Source organism: Podarcis pityusensis (genome assembly GCF_964106645.2).
Source record: "Podarcis pityusensis genome assembly, chromosome: 2".
Classification (NCBI taxonomy): domain Eukaryota; kingdom Metazoa; phylum Chordata; class Lepidosauria; order Squamata; family Lacertidae; genus Podarcis; species Podarcis pityusensis.
Window position 1 is genome coordinate 25,180,668 of NC_138029.1, and position 17,801 is coordinate 25,198,468.

Sequence of the window (17,801 nt, forward strand, 5' to 3'; positions counted from 1 at the left end):
GAATGAAGGTGCAAGGTGCATCATGGGAACATAGAAAGCTGCCTTATGCACAGTCAGACCATCGGGTCCATCTATCATAGCATTGTCTTTGCTGACTGGCAAAGGTTCTCCAGTAACCCAGAAAGAACCTTCTACATAAAAAGCAGATGCTCTGCCACTGAAATTCAGTCATTCCCATGAAAAGAACCTATCAAGCTGATTTGGGTCAACCAAACATAATTGGCTTTTTATCCACACAGCTAAACGAAGCTTCGGCTTTGAGGAGTACAGCTTTTCTTTGAACACCTTGGAGCAGGTAATGTGATTTTCAAATATAATTGCATGGTGGGATTTGTAGCGCTGCATTCACCACAATTTGGCTTCCTCGTGGGCTTCCTCTGCTGGATTGGAAAAGTAGTGCCAAGCATAGCTGCCAACCTTCCCTTTCTTTGCGGGAAATTCCCTTATTCCAGCGCCGTTTCCCGCTGCTATCCCAGATTGTTAGATATCCTGTAGACTGTCCCCGGGACAGGTGAGGCTGCTGATCCCTTATTTTCAAATCTGAAAGTTGACAGCTATGGTGCCAAGAGAGCTTAGCAAGTGCCTCCCCAGCCAGTGCTGGATCTCTGCATGCAGAACTAAAGATTATCTATCCAATTGGGAATTTTCTGCAAAATCACTTTTAGGGATCTGGTGAAGTTCTCCTGAGCCTGGCTCTGAAAAGAACTGGGGCAAGGCAAAGGGTCACCCTTAAAACCTCAGCAGAGGAGATTTTTCTGCCCACTCAGCTTAAAATATTGCTAGCTTCCCTGGCCTCTCAGATTGCCCCTACTGGAGTCAGTGGAATGGCATTGCTCTGACATACTAAACAGGGGGAAATGGAGATTCTTCCTGGGAAGAACTGGGAGGTGGGTAGGAGCCTGCAATGCACCCACAGGTGAATGCCTTGGTTTCTTCTGCTTTATATATTGTGTAGCTATGTGATTCCATTGTAAACAAAAAGGGGAGAAACCAGCCCATGGAGCGAGTTAGCTGTTTCTTGCAGGTCCTGAATAAGGGTGTTTTTTTTTTACCCTTGATTTTCTCCCTGTAGCATCTTTTCCTTATCATGATCATTAGTTTGTGTACAGACAGTAGAAAGATTTCCCCACTTCCTTGGAGATGCATGGAGTGTTTTTGTTGTTGTATTTTGAGTTCTTGGATTAGCTAAAAAAATATGGAGTTCATCAGGGTGGGTTTTTTAAAGAAAATGTTCAGCTTACAATTTTTGAGCAGTTAGACACACATTCTGGATTTAGACTGCTATTAATTTGCCATATTGAAAGGAAATGGCAACTGACATGATGGAGTAGGGTCCCTCCTTTAAAAAAGACGACAGATTTAGGTCACATCTGTACATAATAGGATTGATTTAATTATCTTCATTTTCATCAGAATGATCCAAAGAAAAGGAATGCGATATATTTCAAGCACTACTTAGCTGAAGAAACCCCCTTTTTTTTACTGTATTGTGCAGGTTTTCCTAGAACTTGTCAAAGAGCAGGAACGTGATTGTTTCGATCCGTCTCCGAGCACAGCCTTTGAATGGCAACAGCTGCAGCAGGCTGATGTTTAAGTTGTTCGCAACCTGGACATGAAACTGATGCTTACAGGAGTAAGTGCTGGTCCCTTGAAACAAGAAGGATATAAGAAGGATCTAGCAGCCCGTCTCTGAATAATGTTGTGTCTCCTTTGGCATGTGAGACTGGAGTCCAGTCTTTTGACGGGAGGACTTTACATATACAGTGGTGCCTCGCAAGACGAAATTAATTCGTTCCGCGAGTTTTGTCATCTTGCGATTTTTTTCGTCTTGCGAAGCACGGTGTCGGGAAAGTTTTGGAAAAGTTTCAAAAATCACCAAAGTCTTTAAAAACCTCAAAAAAGGCTACCACACCGCGTTCTATGAGTTGCTCCTCGAAGTCAAGTCGCAACTGTATTAACGGTGTTAAGAAAAAGGAAACAAACTTGCAAGACGTTTCCGTCTTGCGAAGCAAGCCCATAGGGAAAATCGTCTTGCGAAGCAGCTCAAAAAACAAAAAACCCTTTCGTCTAGCGAGTTTTTTGTCTTGCGAGGCATTCGTCTTGCGAGATACCACTGTAGCTCTGTGTGACCAAAACCCATATTGGTCATATGTAGAGAATGAAATGTACCATTTCTGGACATGTCCATACCCTGGAATTTTTTTATTTGTTTTCCAGAAAAAAAGTTTTGATTTTTTTTTGGGGGGGGTGTGAATTGAAATATATGCAGTACAGAATTCTTATATCATCTCAGCTTAATTTACTACTTTAAAACCATAAAATGCATTATGTATAGCTTAGCACATAAAATTGTACTGTTTGGCATATTTATCAGGTTGGAAAAGGGTAAATGCCTTTGTGATTCAGCTATCCCCAGCAAGTCTTTTCCCACAAGCCACTCCACCCAGGCCTTCCTTATTTTTCACTGCTGCTCTTCCTCTGCTGTCTTCTTCTGGCTGACTCCATGACACCAAGCACCAACAAGTCCAGCTGTCGCCAACTAACCAGCACCTGGCTAAATATGTACTTTTTTCTGGCCCCTCTAGTCCAGCTCCAGCCAATGGTGCCAAACTGAAAATTTGGAAATTATCGCAGCTGTTAGTTAAGGCCCCTAGCGGCAGGTAGACTAACTTCCACAGGAGCAGACAGAAAACTTCCCATGTCAAATGCATCACAATGTAGTACAAATGTCAGAACACATTACCCAACATCCATTAAAACTTAATTCAAATAAACATTACTTATTCACACTTCATAGTAATATCTAACACTGTTGTAGTGTATCGTCTTCTCATACAGTATGTAAAATAGTAACTGTGGACACAATTAGCTGCATCAACCCATAGAACTTCATTTCAATAATATGCCATTTAAAATCCAACCATCTCATGCTTCCTTCTTTCACCAGAAGCACTTTCTAGAAGATTATTTGCTTCCGATTCTAAGCTTTCCTTTTTATCTCCATAAGCTTCAGAGAACTGAAGGGTTGCATGAATGAAAGATGCTCCTCTACTATTTAACATTTCCAGGCACAGACAAGATGCTCTGCACATATTCTTTTTGGATCAAAGCTGTATGAAGCTGGCAGGAAAATTAACGGGTTGCACATTCCCCACAAGATTCATGAATTGTAACTACCTAATACAGTACCTCACTTTACATAGATATTAGAAACCATAAGGAAAGGAGGGAGTGAAAGATAGCTAAGGCTGAAGAATGCTTTACTAATCTGTAATGCCAAAGCATAAAGAGGTCTAGATTATTATATTTTTATTTTATCTGAAAAAAATTATATTTGCAGTTGCAGAACATATATTTGTGAAAATTGTACTAAGTTACGTCCGTCAGTTGATCAAGACTTGTAACGGAGCATAATTTCTGTTTCTGGTGCTGTTGTTCATGGGTTTATATTGTTAGAGATTGAAGTAAAATGATGTATGTAAACTAAAGTGGCAATACTTTCTCTAAGATTGTTTCCAGACAAGCAGCTCCTAGCAGTAATCTTTCTTTTGTAAACTGCAAGTACTACATTTTTTAAAAGTAATAATAAAAAAAGCAAAATGGAAGATTGGATGGAAGATTTGTTAGCACTACCATCATGAAGCCAGCACGGTGTCACCCTACATCTGTGCAAGTCTGCCGGAAGCATGCATGTTAAAACAAATGCAAATCTGCTAGAACCCACAATTTAACCATCAAACTATAGAGTGCATCAGTGGCTGGAACATCTTTAATTTCATAAGTAGAGATATAAGGTATGGCTTTCATTCAAATTCAGTTTCTCATGGGGGTGTGATAATATGATCTCCACTTTATTCTCTTTACAACCGAATCCTAAATTGATTATATGCAACTATGACTTTATCATATAAATGTTTATTCCTCTATTTTGTTATTCCAGTGGCCAATGGAACAGATTCATTGCTTTCCATGATTATCAAAACATTAGAACTGGGGTGTGCTGCTACAAATTGTAAAGACCTTGAAAACGGAACACAAAAAGTTAAGTCTGTCAAACATGTAGTACATCTTGTGTGTTGACATTTAAAATGGCAAAAGATAATGCAACGCTTTAATATGCTGTATAAAGTGATTTAGTCATATTGCCTTTACAATTTGCATTTGAAGAAGTGAGAGAAACCCATTTAAACAAATGGACGTATGCATGCATGCAGTATACAGGGTTCTTTGCAACTTGCAATGGTAATGGTTTAAACCATCCAAAACAAAATGGAGCATTGGTAGTCTTATACCACATTACACATATATTGAAATGTATTTTGACATTATTGAATGTAATTCATAATGGCTTAAAGTGATTGGCTGCAGGCAAAATACTTATTTCGAGCTCATGAAATGCTGACTATACCCATCTGACCAGATCTATTCTAGATAATGTGACTGTTGTTCAGAACATGTAACCCAAAAGGGGGAGCTAGAACAATGCCATAAATGCCTTGTCACTAATTCTGAAGTGCAATTGCTTTTTTTAAAATTAATTTTTACTGGGTTACATGAGTACAAACAGCATCTGTTTTCAGTTCAGAGTCCTTTCTACAGATCAGTCATATTCGACATGAGATGCTAATATTTTAGTCAATAAAAGGTTGGGGGAGAAGGGGGGGGGGAGAGAAGAGAGTATTAAATGTTCATTATTTTACAGTGTGTTATGTGCAAGGTTTTGTGTCAGTGTCACATGGGTAGATTCTCTTTCTATTCATACATCTTCACTGGCGGTGAGGGAGATTGGGATTGCCTTCAGTTGACTGCAGTGAGTTTTGTTTGCATGGGTGAGGGGCAGGGGTTGTTAGGTCAAGTTAGTCATATTGATTCATATGCAGTCAGTGGGTTCTTGTCTTGTTGGGCTTTGTATGTAATAAAGGAGAGGCACAATAGGGTGAAGGCATCCTCTTTTGTTTGTCCCCATGCTAGTTTCAATGTGTTGCTTAGGTTTTCCCAGACAGTTTGGTCCCAGTGGCTTGTGTTCACTCCTGAAGGTCACCTCCAGTGTCTAGTTATGATGATCCTGGCTGCTGAGCATAGGTGGGTTATGAGTTTTTTGTAGTGTGAATGTGCCTATTGTCTTGGAAAATATTCAGTAGGGCCAGTTCTTGGGTGGCTTCTAGTACCTGTTTTGTTATTTTGCCTATTTCTTGTAGGACTGATGTCCAAAAGGGTGCAACCGCTCCAGCATTTTGGTGGGGTTCCTGGGTGTGTCAGCACCACCTTTTGGGTTGTTAGGTACCCTCTAGAGATAAGTTTCAGTGTGAGTTGCCTTCTTTTGGCTGATATGGATTTAAAGGGAGGTTTAGACCACAGTTTAGTCCATTGGGCAGTGTTTATTTCACAACCCATATTGTGCTCCCATTGTTTTTTCACTGAGATGAGGGGATTTCTGGAAGTGCAATTGCTTTTTTTGAAGTACTGTAGTGCAATAAAGAGTTAACAAGCAATTCAACACAGACCCTAGCAAACAAAGGTTCATGCTCACTCAATTAGGTCAGCAGCAGCTAATGCTGCCTTTGCTGTGAACACATCATTGCTGGATATTTGTAAAATGGCAACATGATCATCTTCCCTAGGCACCACAGACTGGACGTGTATTCTTCAGCTGATGCAAGCACAGTGTTGCATCAGGTTCTTTAGTATTCGCACTGCAGTTGGGAATCGCTGTGGTAAGTCCCAACTCAGTTAACCCTTCCTTAACCCACTGAAATAGGACGATTGGTCTTACCTGAAGCTTAAATTTAGTGGGTTAGAAAGAGTTCACTGGGGCCCAGCCACGGTCCTTCCCATAAAGCTAATGAGTTTTTTGAAAAATAAATTGCCCCCAAACAATATATTAAGTACATTGCCCTCTTTCCACCATTACTACAGAACAAAACAAAAGGATAAAATCATAGAGGTTTTCATTATTACTTTTTTAAAAAAGAAGCAAGTCTTAGAATAGTAGTAAGAGTATTCAAAAATAAAGGCATTTCATAATATTTCATAAGGCAAAGAAGGTTTACTCAATTGCTCAGGAATAGGCTCTGTAAGATATTTGTTCTCTAGAGCCACAGCAAACAAATATTTAGCAAAAACCCTGACAAGCGAAGCTCTTGAATTTCTGCAATGTGAAACAAATCAGAAAATAACTCTCTCCCCCTGGGATCTTTCCCAACTAATTGTTCCATTTAGGGTTCCAAAATTGCTCTCTTCCTCTTCTTGCTCTTTGACAAGTTCCATAAATACCTAAAATGAATAAGAAACACGAATTAATACATGGATTCTGCCCAGTCCTATAGGCAGAATAGTGCTCTAAGCTAGTATAGGTTTCTAAATCTCCACCAGTCAACAGTGCTATACTACAAATCATCTGTACATGTAAACATAGAGGTTTTTCTTCTGGGGGATCAATTCCCGACGACACCCCCCACTATGTGACAAAACATAATTAGGTATGTAACTAATTTATGAATTATAAAATGACAATTTTATATAAGAAATGTAAATGGAGACACCGCATTTCAAACTTATTTTCTAGGGCTGGCATGCTCTGTTCCTGAAAAACGGTTAAATTACCTGTTCCAGTGTTGCTTGAGAAAAGCTGTACTCTTCAATATTAAAAGCATGTCTTGCTGTTAGAAATGTTAAAAAGAAGTATTTACAATCATAGGCAGCAAAAGAATACATACACACAATCAACTAAAATCAGTATGGCCAGAAGTGGCCATAACAGGGTGCAGGAACCCAGCTGTCCTCAATGGGAAAGCCACTGTCAAGTTGTAGTGCAGTGGATTTAAATGTTTAAGGACACTGCAGCCTGTCAAACATACCTTGTGGCTCTAAGGGAATGGCAAGTTTATTTCTCAGGAGACAATCCTGTGCCTCTTTAAAAGGCTCTGACTTTACTATGCCTCACAAAAGCAAGGGAAGAAGGTGACACATGCACCAAGGCAAATGGCCTGGGAGATGATAAAAGCTTGTAGGTAATCTAACGTTTGGATAAAGGAATGTGTTGTTTACATAGTATTTGGGGACAATGTGGGAGTTTGGCAGGGTGAATTCAGATTACTATGAGATTTGGATGGATAACTTAGAACCCAGTGATGAAGATTCTACTTAGTAAATTGTTGCCTCACCTTCCTCCAGTTTAGAAAAAGATACTGCAAGCGAGTGGACATCTTCCTTTGGGATTTTGTAAGCCAAAACAGAGGCAATGCTGCAACACACAAAAAACAGACACAAGTACATACCACCACAACTAAGCAGAAATGAGAATCACAAAATTGCTTGGAGTAAAGTTGCAGGAGTTAAGCATTTTGTACAATGTAGCCAAACAGGTACAATAACTCTGAATCAAACTAGAGGTTTTATCTAATAGGAAGGTATTTAGATGATACGAGAGGGAGGCATTCAAGGTGCTTGCCTAGTTGCCAAAGCATTCACTGATGAAACCTTCCATGTACCAAGTTCCATCTATTTTGAGAATGAAAATGTGTTGATTAACCATAGCAATACAGTGGTACCTCTAGTTACGAACTTAATTCATTCCGGAGGTCCGTTCTTAACCTGAAACTGTTCTTAATGGGGCCTCTTGCTGCCGGCACACGATTTCCGTTCTCATCCTGGGGCAAAGTTCTCAACTCGAGGTAACTCTTCCAGATTAGCAGAGTTTGTAACTCAAGGTACCACTGTAATTCAGGGTTCTTTCACTTGAACACTATGAGGAGAGACTTAAATCAGCACCAGTCTTAGATGTGCACCTCTCTGCTCCCATCACATCAAGAAAATAATAATGAGTGATTCAGCCAAGCTGAAGCAGGTGGGGGGTAATTAACTCCATGCTTGGACAGATCCTTGACACAGCAAATGCTGACAGGAATGGCAGCTTCCTGCCTTCTGCAGCTATGGCTCGGTAAATGATAGCAAAATAGACAAGGGGAATGCTGGTTGCTTTACTATGCCAGTTGCTTTGGTGGACCTTGGACCACATTTCCAGAACCTCTGGTCTATAAGGTATGTTTCTCTAGTAAGCATTACTCAAAGCCCAAAGTGTACAAGAGCTCTCATAGAAAACTAATACATTTTGGCAATAGTGTTTTTTTTCCTTATAATTGTAATATTTTCTCTCTGCTTTTATTTTTAAAATGATTGCTTGAAAAAAGAATGGTAAGCACTTTTTCTTTTTAATGCTCAGAAACGTCAACTATTGATTTCTACCTTTTCTGGCAACTTGCGTTTGGAAAGATGCGCAAAACCATTCTTTGAAGACGCTCCTTCTGCTGTAAATCCGGCACTTCTCTTAATTTCATTTCTAAGAAATATCCTCTGCCAAATTTACTCTTGAGATGTTGAACTGTACCAATGCACCTATCAGTTTTGGGGGAGAGAGACAGGCAAACAAAATAATAGATTTTAGCATTAAATTCGTTTTTAAGAATAAAAATCTGAGCTTCTTCACTCAAGATGCCAAGGAAGTACCTTAATTTTCCAGACACCAAGATTGCGACTCGATCACACACAGCCTCTGCTTCTTCCATATAATGAGTTGTCAGAATAGCTGCTCTCTCCTTACTTTTTAAGGCTGCCCGAATTGCTTTCCTATGGTGAATAAGTTATAAATTGTTGCTCTTTCGGTGTGCAGTTACATATAAAGGGCATAAGATCATTTGTTGGATCTTACGCAAGTGAGTGGGAAATGTACAGGCAGTGGTATACTGTGAGTAGCCACCAAATGCATTCTCTCCTCACATTCCCTCTGACATTTAGGGATCATCCAGACTTCCTGTTACGTTGCACTTTCCAGATATAGGTCTGCCTTTTAAAGGCCCATGTCTTAGCGTTTTGCTTTGTTTTTTGTCCTGGTGCTTTCCCTGGGAAAATCAACATTTTACTGCTGAATTGGAGCAAATGGCAATTCATGGAAAACCCAGTTACCCTTTGTTCTGATTCAGCGGTGAAATGCAGGCTTTCCTGGGGAAAGCGCCAGGACACGCTCAGAGCTTTAAACCCATGCCTTAGAAACATGGCACAAAAGGCAGTCTGGATGAGCGCTTAGTCGTGACATGCAGCTGGTGCTATGGAAGTTCTGTGAAAGAAAAAGGACAGCCAGTGGGAACAAAGGTACTGTGTGTCAACATCAGGCATAGGCAAACTCGGCCCTCCAGATGTTTTGAGACTACGATTCCCATCATCCCTGACCACTGGTCCTGTTAGCTAGGGATAATGGGAGTTGTAGTCCCAAAACATCTGGCGGGCCGAGTTTGCCTATGCCTGGTCAACATGAAAGAGGAAACAGCAAAGAGGGTGGAAAGGATCAGCTAATAGTGTTCTCCTATGCCACACCCAATTTTGACCGTAAACTCTTCAGGGGAGAAGGTTTGTTTTAGCCCTGCTAACATCTGTCATATATATAAATGAATACACCTATAGCATTAATAGGAAGGCAGCCAATAATATGGGATAGATTATCTAAGCATGTATCTTCAAGATATGTATATTGTAAAGATGCAAAAAGACTGAGCCTACTGTTCAGAAGCAGAAGAGAGATAATGAGCAAAGCATGGTTATAAGCCACACACACATGTGATATTGCTTTCCACATAAAGCCTCCATGATATCTGGGGTTACTCACCACATCTGCTGTATCCCTACAGGGTCCATACCAGTAGATGGCTCATCTAATAGAGTAACATTAGGGTTACCAAGCATACTAAGAGCAAAGCATAACTGAAAGAGAAGGGAAGGGAAGGGTGACCATTATACAATGCACCATTGGCTGCATTTGAACACTAATGCCAAGCCAAAAATCCTGACTTAAATCTGGGATATGCACAAGTGATGTGCATCATCATGCAGCCCATTTCCTACTACTTTGCTCCTTCCTTCCTACCAGTGGCAGAACAAGCCAAGATTTTTAGCACAGCTTTCCATTGTGAGCAAACCTAGAAACTAGCTTCAAAAGAAGCCAGGTTATTAAGGAATGTTTTTTGGCTTAATGCCCCCTGGCTTGCTTTGGTGATTAACCATAGTTTCTGGGTTTGCACACAATAATAAGCAATGGTTTGTTTTGCCGCTCATATGAAACAAGAATGTGTGGATTCACAGTGGTCATGCATATCCAGGCTTATTGATCCTGGATTTTTGGTTTAGCAATTCAGCTTAAGAACAACAATCAAATACCTTTCGTTTGATTCCTACTCCAAGGTCCTTTGCTCTTTTCTGTAGATGTTCCTTGAGGTCAAGTGCATGGGAAATGCTGGAGAAAAACAAAAGTATACAGTGTTAAACATTCTAAGAAACCAGTATTAGAGAACTTTAGCGTATGCTCATTAGTTCTTTTTCAAGTAAATTACTTCATATGACATTTTGTGTTTTAGCTAGTATTATTTGATCTCCAGTTAACTTTACACTATTTGTGGTTTTAACTGGATTGATCTTCCCTACAGAAATAATCAAGATGTATGCCACAGGTAGCTTAAGTGTTTTTTTAATGGTGTTTTAAGAGATGTGACCAGAAGAGTCTTGCAACCTGACAATTTTGTCTGTAACTTAGACTGTTGACTACAAATTACCTTTCAAACTAGCACAGAAGATTTTGATACATAACAGAAAGCAGAATCTGAACTACAGCTTTCATCAGCCTAAAAATAAAATGATGCAAATTTATGTCTTAGATATATCTGTGTATCTACAAGAATCTGTGTGGTGTGGTTTTTAAGTTGAAGCTAACAACCATTTTCAGGGAGACATTATACCAAAGTAAGAGAGAAGAAACTTCTCTGAATGTAAACGAAGTGTTTAAAATATATATTTACCATTTTATGAATTCTTTCATGTTACTTTCACTCATTCCTTTGATAGCACCATAAATTTCAAAATGTTCCTCCAATGTAATATCAGGCCAAAGTGGATTTGTCTGTGGACAGTATCCCATAAATCTCATGGAGCTATCCTTGTTATTTTCGCCTAAAGAATAATCTCCCATCAGCACCTGTGAATATACCAGTCCTTATTCAATACTTTTACATATAGTTTGCAGTTAACATGCAGAAAAGTTGATTGTATGGAAAGTTTAATTTAAAAAAAAAATGACAAGAAATGCTCAGGTTTGGTTTTACTACATGATCACTCTTTTATATACCAGGAGCCATCTGGGATATAGCCTTCCTATGGGTAGTCACAACATCCCAGTGCCTATTTCTGAATCTAAGCCATATATCATATGAACGGAAAACCCATTGTACCCCCTCTAAAAGTGTTAGCTTTAGAAGCAAAGCAAACATGAGTCTGTTCACAACTCTCAACCATGTATTTTAGTAGGTCTTGTGAAACCCCCCCCCCCCAGTTCATAGTTCTGAGATTATCTATGAAACCAAAAAGGAGTTAGGCACTGAAAATTCATATGCATGAACATTTCCAATAATGGGCACCCCACTCTTGCATAATCTTCTTTGGGCATCTAGCTGAGGTTTAGGTATTTACATGCCAGCTGGAAAGAAATATCCAGAAAAGAGTATGGATCCTCAGTATGAAATAACATTTTTTACCCTCTGAAAAAAAAGGACTACAGCCTGAGCTATGAAACCTGTTCTGGATGGAAGAGGGGGACACCAGCTTCAGGTTGCACTTGAATACCTGGCCTGAGGTTGGTTCTACTTCTCCCACCAACATATTAATCAGTGTGCTCTTCCCAGCTCCATTGGGGCCTAGCAGTCCCATAATTTCTCCTGAAAAAAGAAAAGGCAAACACGTAAAATGTGCAGTTCTGTTTAATGAGATGGTGCATTTTATTTTCCCGACTTATTTATTTTTACAACTAACCTGAATGCTAAACAGGATGCTAGATCAAAATAACTGAGCACCACTAATTTAGATGATTTTAAGAAAATAAGTAAGATTGTGAAAATATAACTCTTTTTGAGAACTAGAAGATTATGAAACATAGAAGGGATATAAGAATGCAAATAAGATAATAAATTGCTGACAAAATGTTATAACGATGAAAGTGGGAGCGGGAGATGTGAGGAAGTCCAAAGAAAATGTGAAATTATGTTAAGATATATGTTACATTGTTTATTATGTTTATTTCTATTGTAAAACCCAATAAATTTCTTTAAAAAAATAAAAAAATATATATTTTTACAACTAACCTTTTTTTACACAAAAAAAGACCTGATTGGTTGCCACCTTCTTGATTTTTCTTCCGAGAAGAAAATCTGTCCTTTCATCATAATCTTTATGTAAATTGCTGACCAAAATGGCCGGTTTCTAGTGAAACAAAAGATAACAGAGCTTAATTGATAACGCACATGGAAAACTAAACCATGCTTTCTTGCTACGTGCACAAGTTGAAACAAGCCTGAGCAAAGCCTCAACCTCACATGCTCACCTGTGCAGCCAGGAGAAGGATTTCATGGGCATTTACTTTCAGTTCCCATAAACTTAGCACGTCTTCTGCTAACCAGGGATTGTTAGTTAAACCAGGTGCATAACTCGTGATTTGGAAATTGTGCTTTTTGAAACAGACTATCACTATAAGAGAGGTAAGGCACATCACCCCCCCCCCTTATACAGGTCTTACAATACGACCAGGTGCCAGTAGATTCACAGGGTTGATACTGAAGAGCAAGATTTACCTCCTCACAGCTCTGGCTCGTTGTCATCTCCTTAACCCTCAACCTCTCAGCCACAACATCTTCATCCTCATCCTCGTCAAACGGCACATCTGGCGATTTCCTGGCCTTCAGCTTCGCAGGAGTTCTGAAGTTAAGGAAATATATTTAAAATCTGCTCATTGGGACCTCTGAACAGATAGAACTAACAGAAATAATGCCATCAGGTAGACCTACATGAAACCATATTGATACTTCCCTGTCCAATATGACCTTGTGACAGAATTGGCTAGAAAAACACCTAAAATAGACAAGTGAGATATTTTGCTAGATCAAAGAGTGATTGGGTGAATGAGAAGGTGGCAGCATTCACGCTACAATCGCTGATAATATCCCATTTATCCCTGATTCAGTTTCTTATGTGCAGCAATAAGAAGAATGCTCTTTCATGCAAGAATCATCACATATTCAGTCAGCTAAAGAAATGGTTGGACGATGGGTGGGTGTTCCGAGAAGCTGTGTGAAGGCTTTGTTTTCCTTCTCATTCTAAAGCATATTGAAGTGTTTGACTTGGGAGAAAGTTCAAATAAACTCTCTGATGCTGATGGCTACAATATATTTGTCTGATCCACTAACTAGGAAAGCATACACACTATTCTGTGATATTTTAGTTTGCCTAATAAAGTAGTGTCAGAAAGGATGTCAAGGGCACAACTCTTAGATCATGAACAGAAAAAACTGTGGCATTGCAAGGATCCCAGGGCAAACTCTTGGACTCCAATTGCTTCACTAACGTCCCTAAAAGTATTGCCTATCTAAGTAATAACTCCAGCCATCCCTTAAGCCCTAAACATCAGCAAGTGGTCATTTCTCCATGGACCAAGAGACTTTTAATGTGTATACTTTGTTGCAGTTCACTACTGACTAACACTGGCTTGGTGTAGTAATTTCAGTACCGTAAATAGAGGCATACCAACCTGAAAAATGGGTCATTTCTCATTGATTTGCCTCCACATTTCACCTCAAGATAGCGTAGAAGGAAGAGCCAAATGACACATTGCAAGTAGGGCTAAAAGAGAAGAAAGGAATAAGCACATTAAATACAATGGATTTTCTCCTTTGCAAAGGACGCTAGATGCATCCCCCCTCTTTGCACATTGCTCCACTCACTTCCCACAAAACAATGTAAGATAGAGCCAGTGTGGTGTAGTGGTTAGAGTGCGGGACTAGGACCTGGGAGACCCGGGTTCAAATCTCCACTTGGCCATGAAGCTCACTGGGTGACCTTGGGCCAGTCATTTCTTCTCAACCTAAACTACCTCACAGGGTTGTTGAGAGGATAAAGGGGGGGAGGGAGTAAGTGTGTACACCACCTTGAACTCTTTGAAGAAAAAGTAGAATATAAATACAAAACTGAATAAAATATTATTCTTTATTTACTTTATGTATCACACTTCACGTGAGGCATCACAAAGCAATATATAATACAATACAATTAGAGTGATGGAGCATCTTAAGACCTTCATTACATTTCCCTTTCTGCAACAATCTGCCGGTTGTCTCCACAACTATTTACCATATTTTTTGCTTTATAAGACACACTTTTTCCCTCCTAAAAAGTAAGGGGAAATTACTTTTGTGTGTGCGCCTTATGGAACGAATGCAGGCTGCGCAGCTATCCCAGAAGCCAGAACAGCAAGAGGGATTGCTGCGCAGTGATCCCTCTTGCTGTTCTGGCTTCAGCGATAGCCGCGCAAAGCCTGCTCAACAACATTTGATTCAGAATCTTTTTTTCTTCTTGTTTTCCTCCTCTAAAAACCAGGTGCATCTTATGGTCGGGTGCGTCTTATAGAGCAAAAAATACGGGTATTTATTTAAGCAATTAGTAGGACGCCTCAACCTAACTTGTGCTGTACATCCTTCAATATCATTTATATGCCACAGTGGTGGGAGGGTCAGGAAGAGTACATAAAAAATGGCTGATCTTCACCTAGTGTTAGAAGCAAGACTAGTTGCACCAGCATACACTTGCTTCTATGTTTTAGCAAAATAACTCTAAAAGAACCCTTTAAGCTCAGTTTAATGACCATGATTATGGCCATGTCTTCCCCATAGATCAGTGATGGAAAACATTTGGCCCATGGATCAAACTTGACCGGCCAGGGGATCAAATATGACACAAGAGGCAGCTTTCTCCAAACCATGCTCACCTGCCCCACACATTTTTGTAAACCGCTTTGAGGTTTTTTACATGCAAGTAATATATACATTTTATGAAATAAAATAAAAACAATAACACCTTATCATTACATGTAAAAGTGTATCCAGACAACCCATCTCTTAAATTCTTAAGGGAAAATATGGTGCCTACCGCTATTGTTGAAACCAATAGCCTTTCTGTATTTCTTTCCATATTTCGACCAAGCTTCTCTGCTACCTAACAATACAGAAAATGCTTATTTCAATATTTCCTCCCTCATATTTCTACAAGTCATTCTGAGTTCATTTATATAATATTACCATTTAGAAAATGCTTTCAAATGGTTTTACAATGCTTTTTGAAACAATTTATCTGAATTATTTCTTCCACAGACTGATTTTTGCAGGAAGCTCATCAAAAAGCATACATTTTTACAACAAACAAACCTGCTTTTCCTTGTTTCAAAGAGAGCATCAAAATACAAGAAAAACAATAGATTTCATTTAAATACAACTGAAATAAAAGCAATAACTAGATAACTAGTTAACATAACATAACTAGATCAAAAAGGTGAAACTCAACACTTGGTACAATGCTTGAATGAATAGGCTGGTGTTGAAACTCCATCAGTGCTGGTACAACTTGCATCTGAGAGGGTAGGGCATTCCAAAGTCAGGAGTCACTAATGAGAACATCTATCTTGTACTGCCATCTAATACCGTATTTAGGCAAATCTAATGCACAATCGAATCTAAGGTGCACCTCAAATTTCAAAACCTTGAAACCAAAAAAGCATTTGCTAGCGAATGCAAATATGCCATCAAATCTAACGCGTACCCTAATTTTCACAGTGCAATTTGGCCAGAAATGGTGTGCATTACATTTGAGTAAATATGGCACCTCTCATATTCCATGGTATTGTAAAGACCACTCTACTGCTGACTAGCAGAGGGTATACACTAGCTAGTTTGATTCAGAATTGTGTTTGACAAACCAAACTATTGCACCCCCCGTCCACCAAAATAAGAAAATAGCTTAAGTAATTCCAATACAGATGGAGGCCAACAGGGCTGGATGGAAGGACACACACAGACACACCCTGAATCCCAACACAAAGTGGATTTCAATCTGAATTACCCTTTTATTGGAATACCCCTAAAATCAGATTGCTATATCAAATGCTATATATGAACAGTTGTTGTTTGCAAGAAATAACAACAAGGCAGGACAGATCCACTCTGTATAGAAGGGAGGCAGGTAGAATTTATGAGAAAAATCCCAACACGCCTGTTGAGGCGGAGAGACAATTATAGATTCATGACATCAACGCTAAAGAAAAACAAAATAAGGTTCAAATGGGAATTCCCAGAGGGACTGTCATTTACATATAAAGACAGGAGGAGATCCTTCAGATCAGTAGAAGATACAAAAATGTTCTGGAGGAAGTACTGGGAGGAATTGGGAGGAGAAAAACTGGTAGAGTGAAGCAAGAAGGACAAGACCAAAACTTTTATTTCCTTTTCAACGTGACCTTAGGACAATAGCATAATCTGGACTATAACTACATAATAACAGTAAAGTTGTGAGTATTTTAAACAAATAAAGGATTATGAGACTGAAATGTATTTCATGGAATATTAATGGATTAAGCAGTAAATTTCGGAGAAACGATTAGAATGTATATTAAAGAAGAAAAAATGGGATGTCATATGTATACAAGAAACACATATACCCAAAACTCATGTAAGGGTGTTAAAAAATACGAGACTAGGACAGGAATATATAGCATCTGGAATGGAAAGAAAAAGGGGAGTGGTCATCTATGTAAATACAATGTTGAAATCCCAAATGTTATTCCAAGATGATGAAGGTAGAGTACTTGGGGTAGAAATACAAACAAAAGAAGGAAAAATCATAGTGGTGGGAATATATGCTCCGAATAACAAAAAGGATGAATTTTATAGAAAATTGGAAGAGAGAATATGGGATTATGTGGATGAAAATATAGTAATTATGGGAGATTTTAATGGAGTAGCATTGATAGAAATGGACAGAACGCAAAGAGAGAAAACGTCAAGTTCAGGTAGATTACCACTCTCCTTTTTCCATTTAATTAAGAATTTTAATTTATATGATGCCTGGAGAACAAAAAACCCAAGTGTTAAAGATATAACCCATTACTCAGAGGCAAAAAAATCTGGGGGACGAATCGACGCAATATGGCTAACAAAAAAGCTGATGTTAAGTTTAGAAAAAGCAGAAATACTAAACAGATCGATATCAGATCATAATCCGGTATCGGTAATAATGAAATTTCAAAATCATACTAAGGGAAGGTGGAAAATGAACGAGGAGGTATGGAGAGATGATCAAAGGGTTAAAAGGGCAAAGGAAATATTGAAAGAATTTTATGAAATAAATGAAAATCAGGATACGGATAAAAAAATGATTTGGGAAGCGAGCAAAGCCTATATGAGAGGGTTTGTAATACAACAAATGGGAAAGATAAGGAGAAATAAAGATAATAATATTATGGAAATAAATAAACAAATAAGAGAAAGAAAAAGACCTAGTGAAAAACCCAAAGAATGAAAATATCCTCCAACAAATAAAGAATTTACAAGCCCACCAATCAAATTTAATAAATAGGGAAGTAGAGAAAAAAATTATATGGACGAAACAAAGATATTTTGAACAGGCAAATAAACCGAGTAGGATGCTGGCATGGTTTATCAAAGAAAGACAGGTAGAAAGAGTAATAAATAGAATTATTGATGAAGAAAAGGAAATCATTGACCCAAAACAAATTAAAGAAAGTTTTATAAAATATTACAAAAATTTATATAAAGTAGAATTAAAAGAGGAAAAGAAAATTCAAAAATACCTATCAGAAAATAGACTGCCAGATATAGAAGAAGAATATGCAATATTAAATTCAAATATTGAACTTGAAGAAATTAAAA

The 17,801-nt window shown here is 38.6% G+C and overlaps 2 protein-coding genes and 1 long non-coding RNA gene across 13 annotated transcripts in view; 2 read left to right on the forward strand and 1 right to left on the reverse strand.

Annotated features, from left to right (window-relative positions):
• The window catches only part of LOC308470840 (ABC-type organic anion transporter ABCA8-like), an 87,806-nt gene extending 83,300 nt beyond the window's left edge, over positions 1-4,506 (forward strand). Inside the window, exons 37-39 of one of the 3 annotated variants that reach the window (XR_013982672.1) lie at positions 240-295; positions 1,496-3,794; positions 3,941-4,506. Coding sequence is in view for 2 of the 3 variants with exons in the window: in XM_080994362.1 (XP_080850488.1) it covers positions 240-295; positions 1,496-1,594 (155 nt within the window). In the remaining variant the exon portion in view is untranslated. Of the gene's footprint in view, positions 1-239; positions 296-1,495 lie in introns of all 3 variants that reach the window. The other 2 variants (XM_080994362.1, XM_080994361.1) reach the window with 2 other exon arrangements.
• Positions 3,900-17,801, reverse strand: part of LOC308470838 (cholesterol transporter ABCA5-like) — a 59,913-nt gene continuing 46,011 nt past the window's right edge. For 7 of the 9 annotated variants that reach the window (XM_080994356.1, XM_080994355.1, XM_080994354.1 and 4 more), the window contains 13 exons: positions 15,010-15,075; positions 13,616-13,707; positions 12,663-12,786; positions 12,177-12,294; positions 11,662-11,753; positions 10,842-11,017; positions 10,207-10,282; positions 9,659-9,753; positions 8,506-8,625; positions 8,245-8,394; positions 7,164-7,243; positions 6,604-6,659; positions 3,900-6,273 (listed from right to left, as the gene is read on the reverse strand). In XM_080994356.1, coding sequence (XP_080850482.1) covers positions 6,166-6,273; positions 6,604-6,659; positions 7,164-7,243; positions 8,245-8,394; positions 8,506-8,625; positions 9,659-9,753; positions 10,207-10,282; positions 10,842-11,017; positions 11,662-11,753; positions 12,177-12,294; positions 12,663-12,786; positions 13,616-13,707; positions 15,010-15,075 — 1,353 coding nt within the window. In that variant the 3' untranslated portion in view covers positions 3,900-6,165. Of the gene's footprint in view, positions 6,274-6,603; positions 6,660-7,163; positions 7,244-8,244; positions 8,395-8,505; positions 8,626-9,658; positions 9,754-10,206; positions 10,283-10,841; positions 11,018-11,661; positions 11,848-12,176; positions 12,295-12,662; positions 12,787-13,615; positions 13,708-15,009; positions 15,076-17,801 lie in introns of those variants that run through there. The other 2 variants (XM_080994359.1, XM_080994360.1) reach the window with 2 other exon arrangements.
• LOC308471280 lies at positions 7,252-8,470 on the forward strand. The gene is made up of 2 exons (XR_013982873.1): positions 7,252-7,364; positions 8,222-8,470. It is a non-coding gene; the product is annotated as an uncharacterized lncRNA (long non-coding RNA).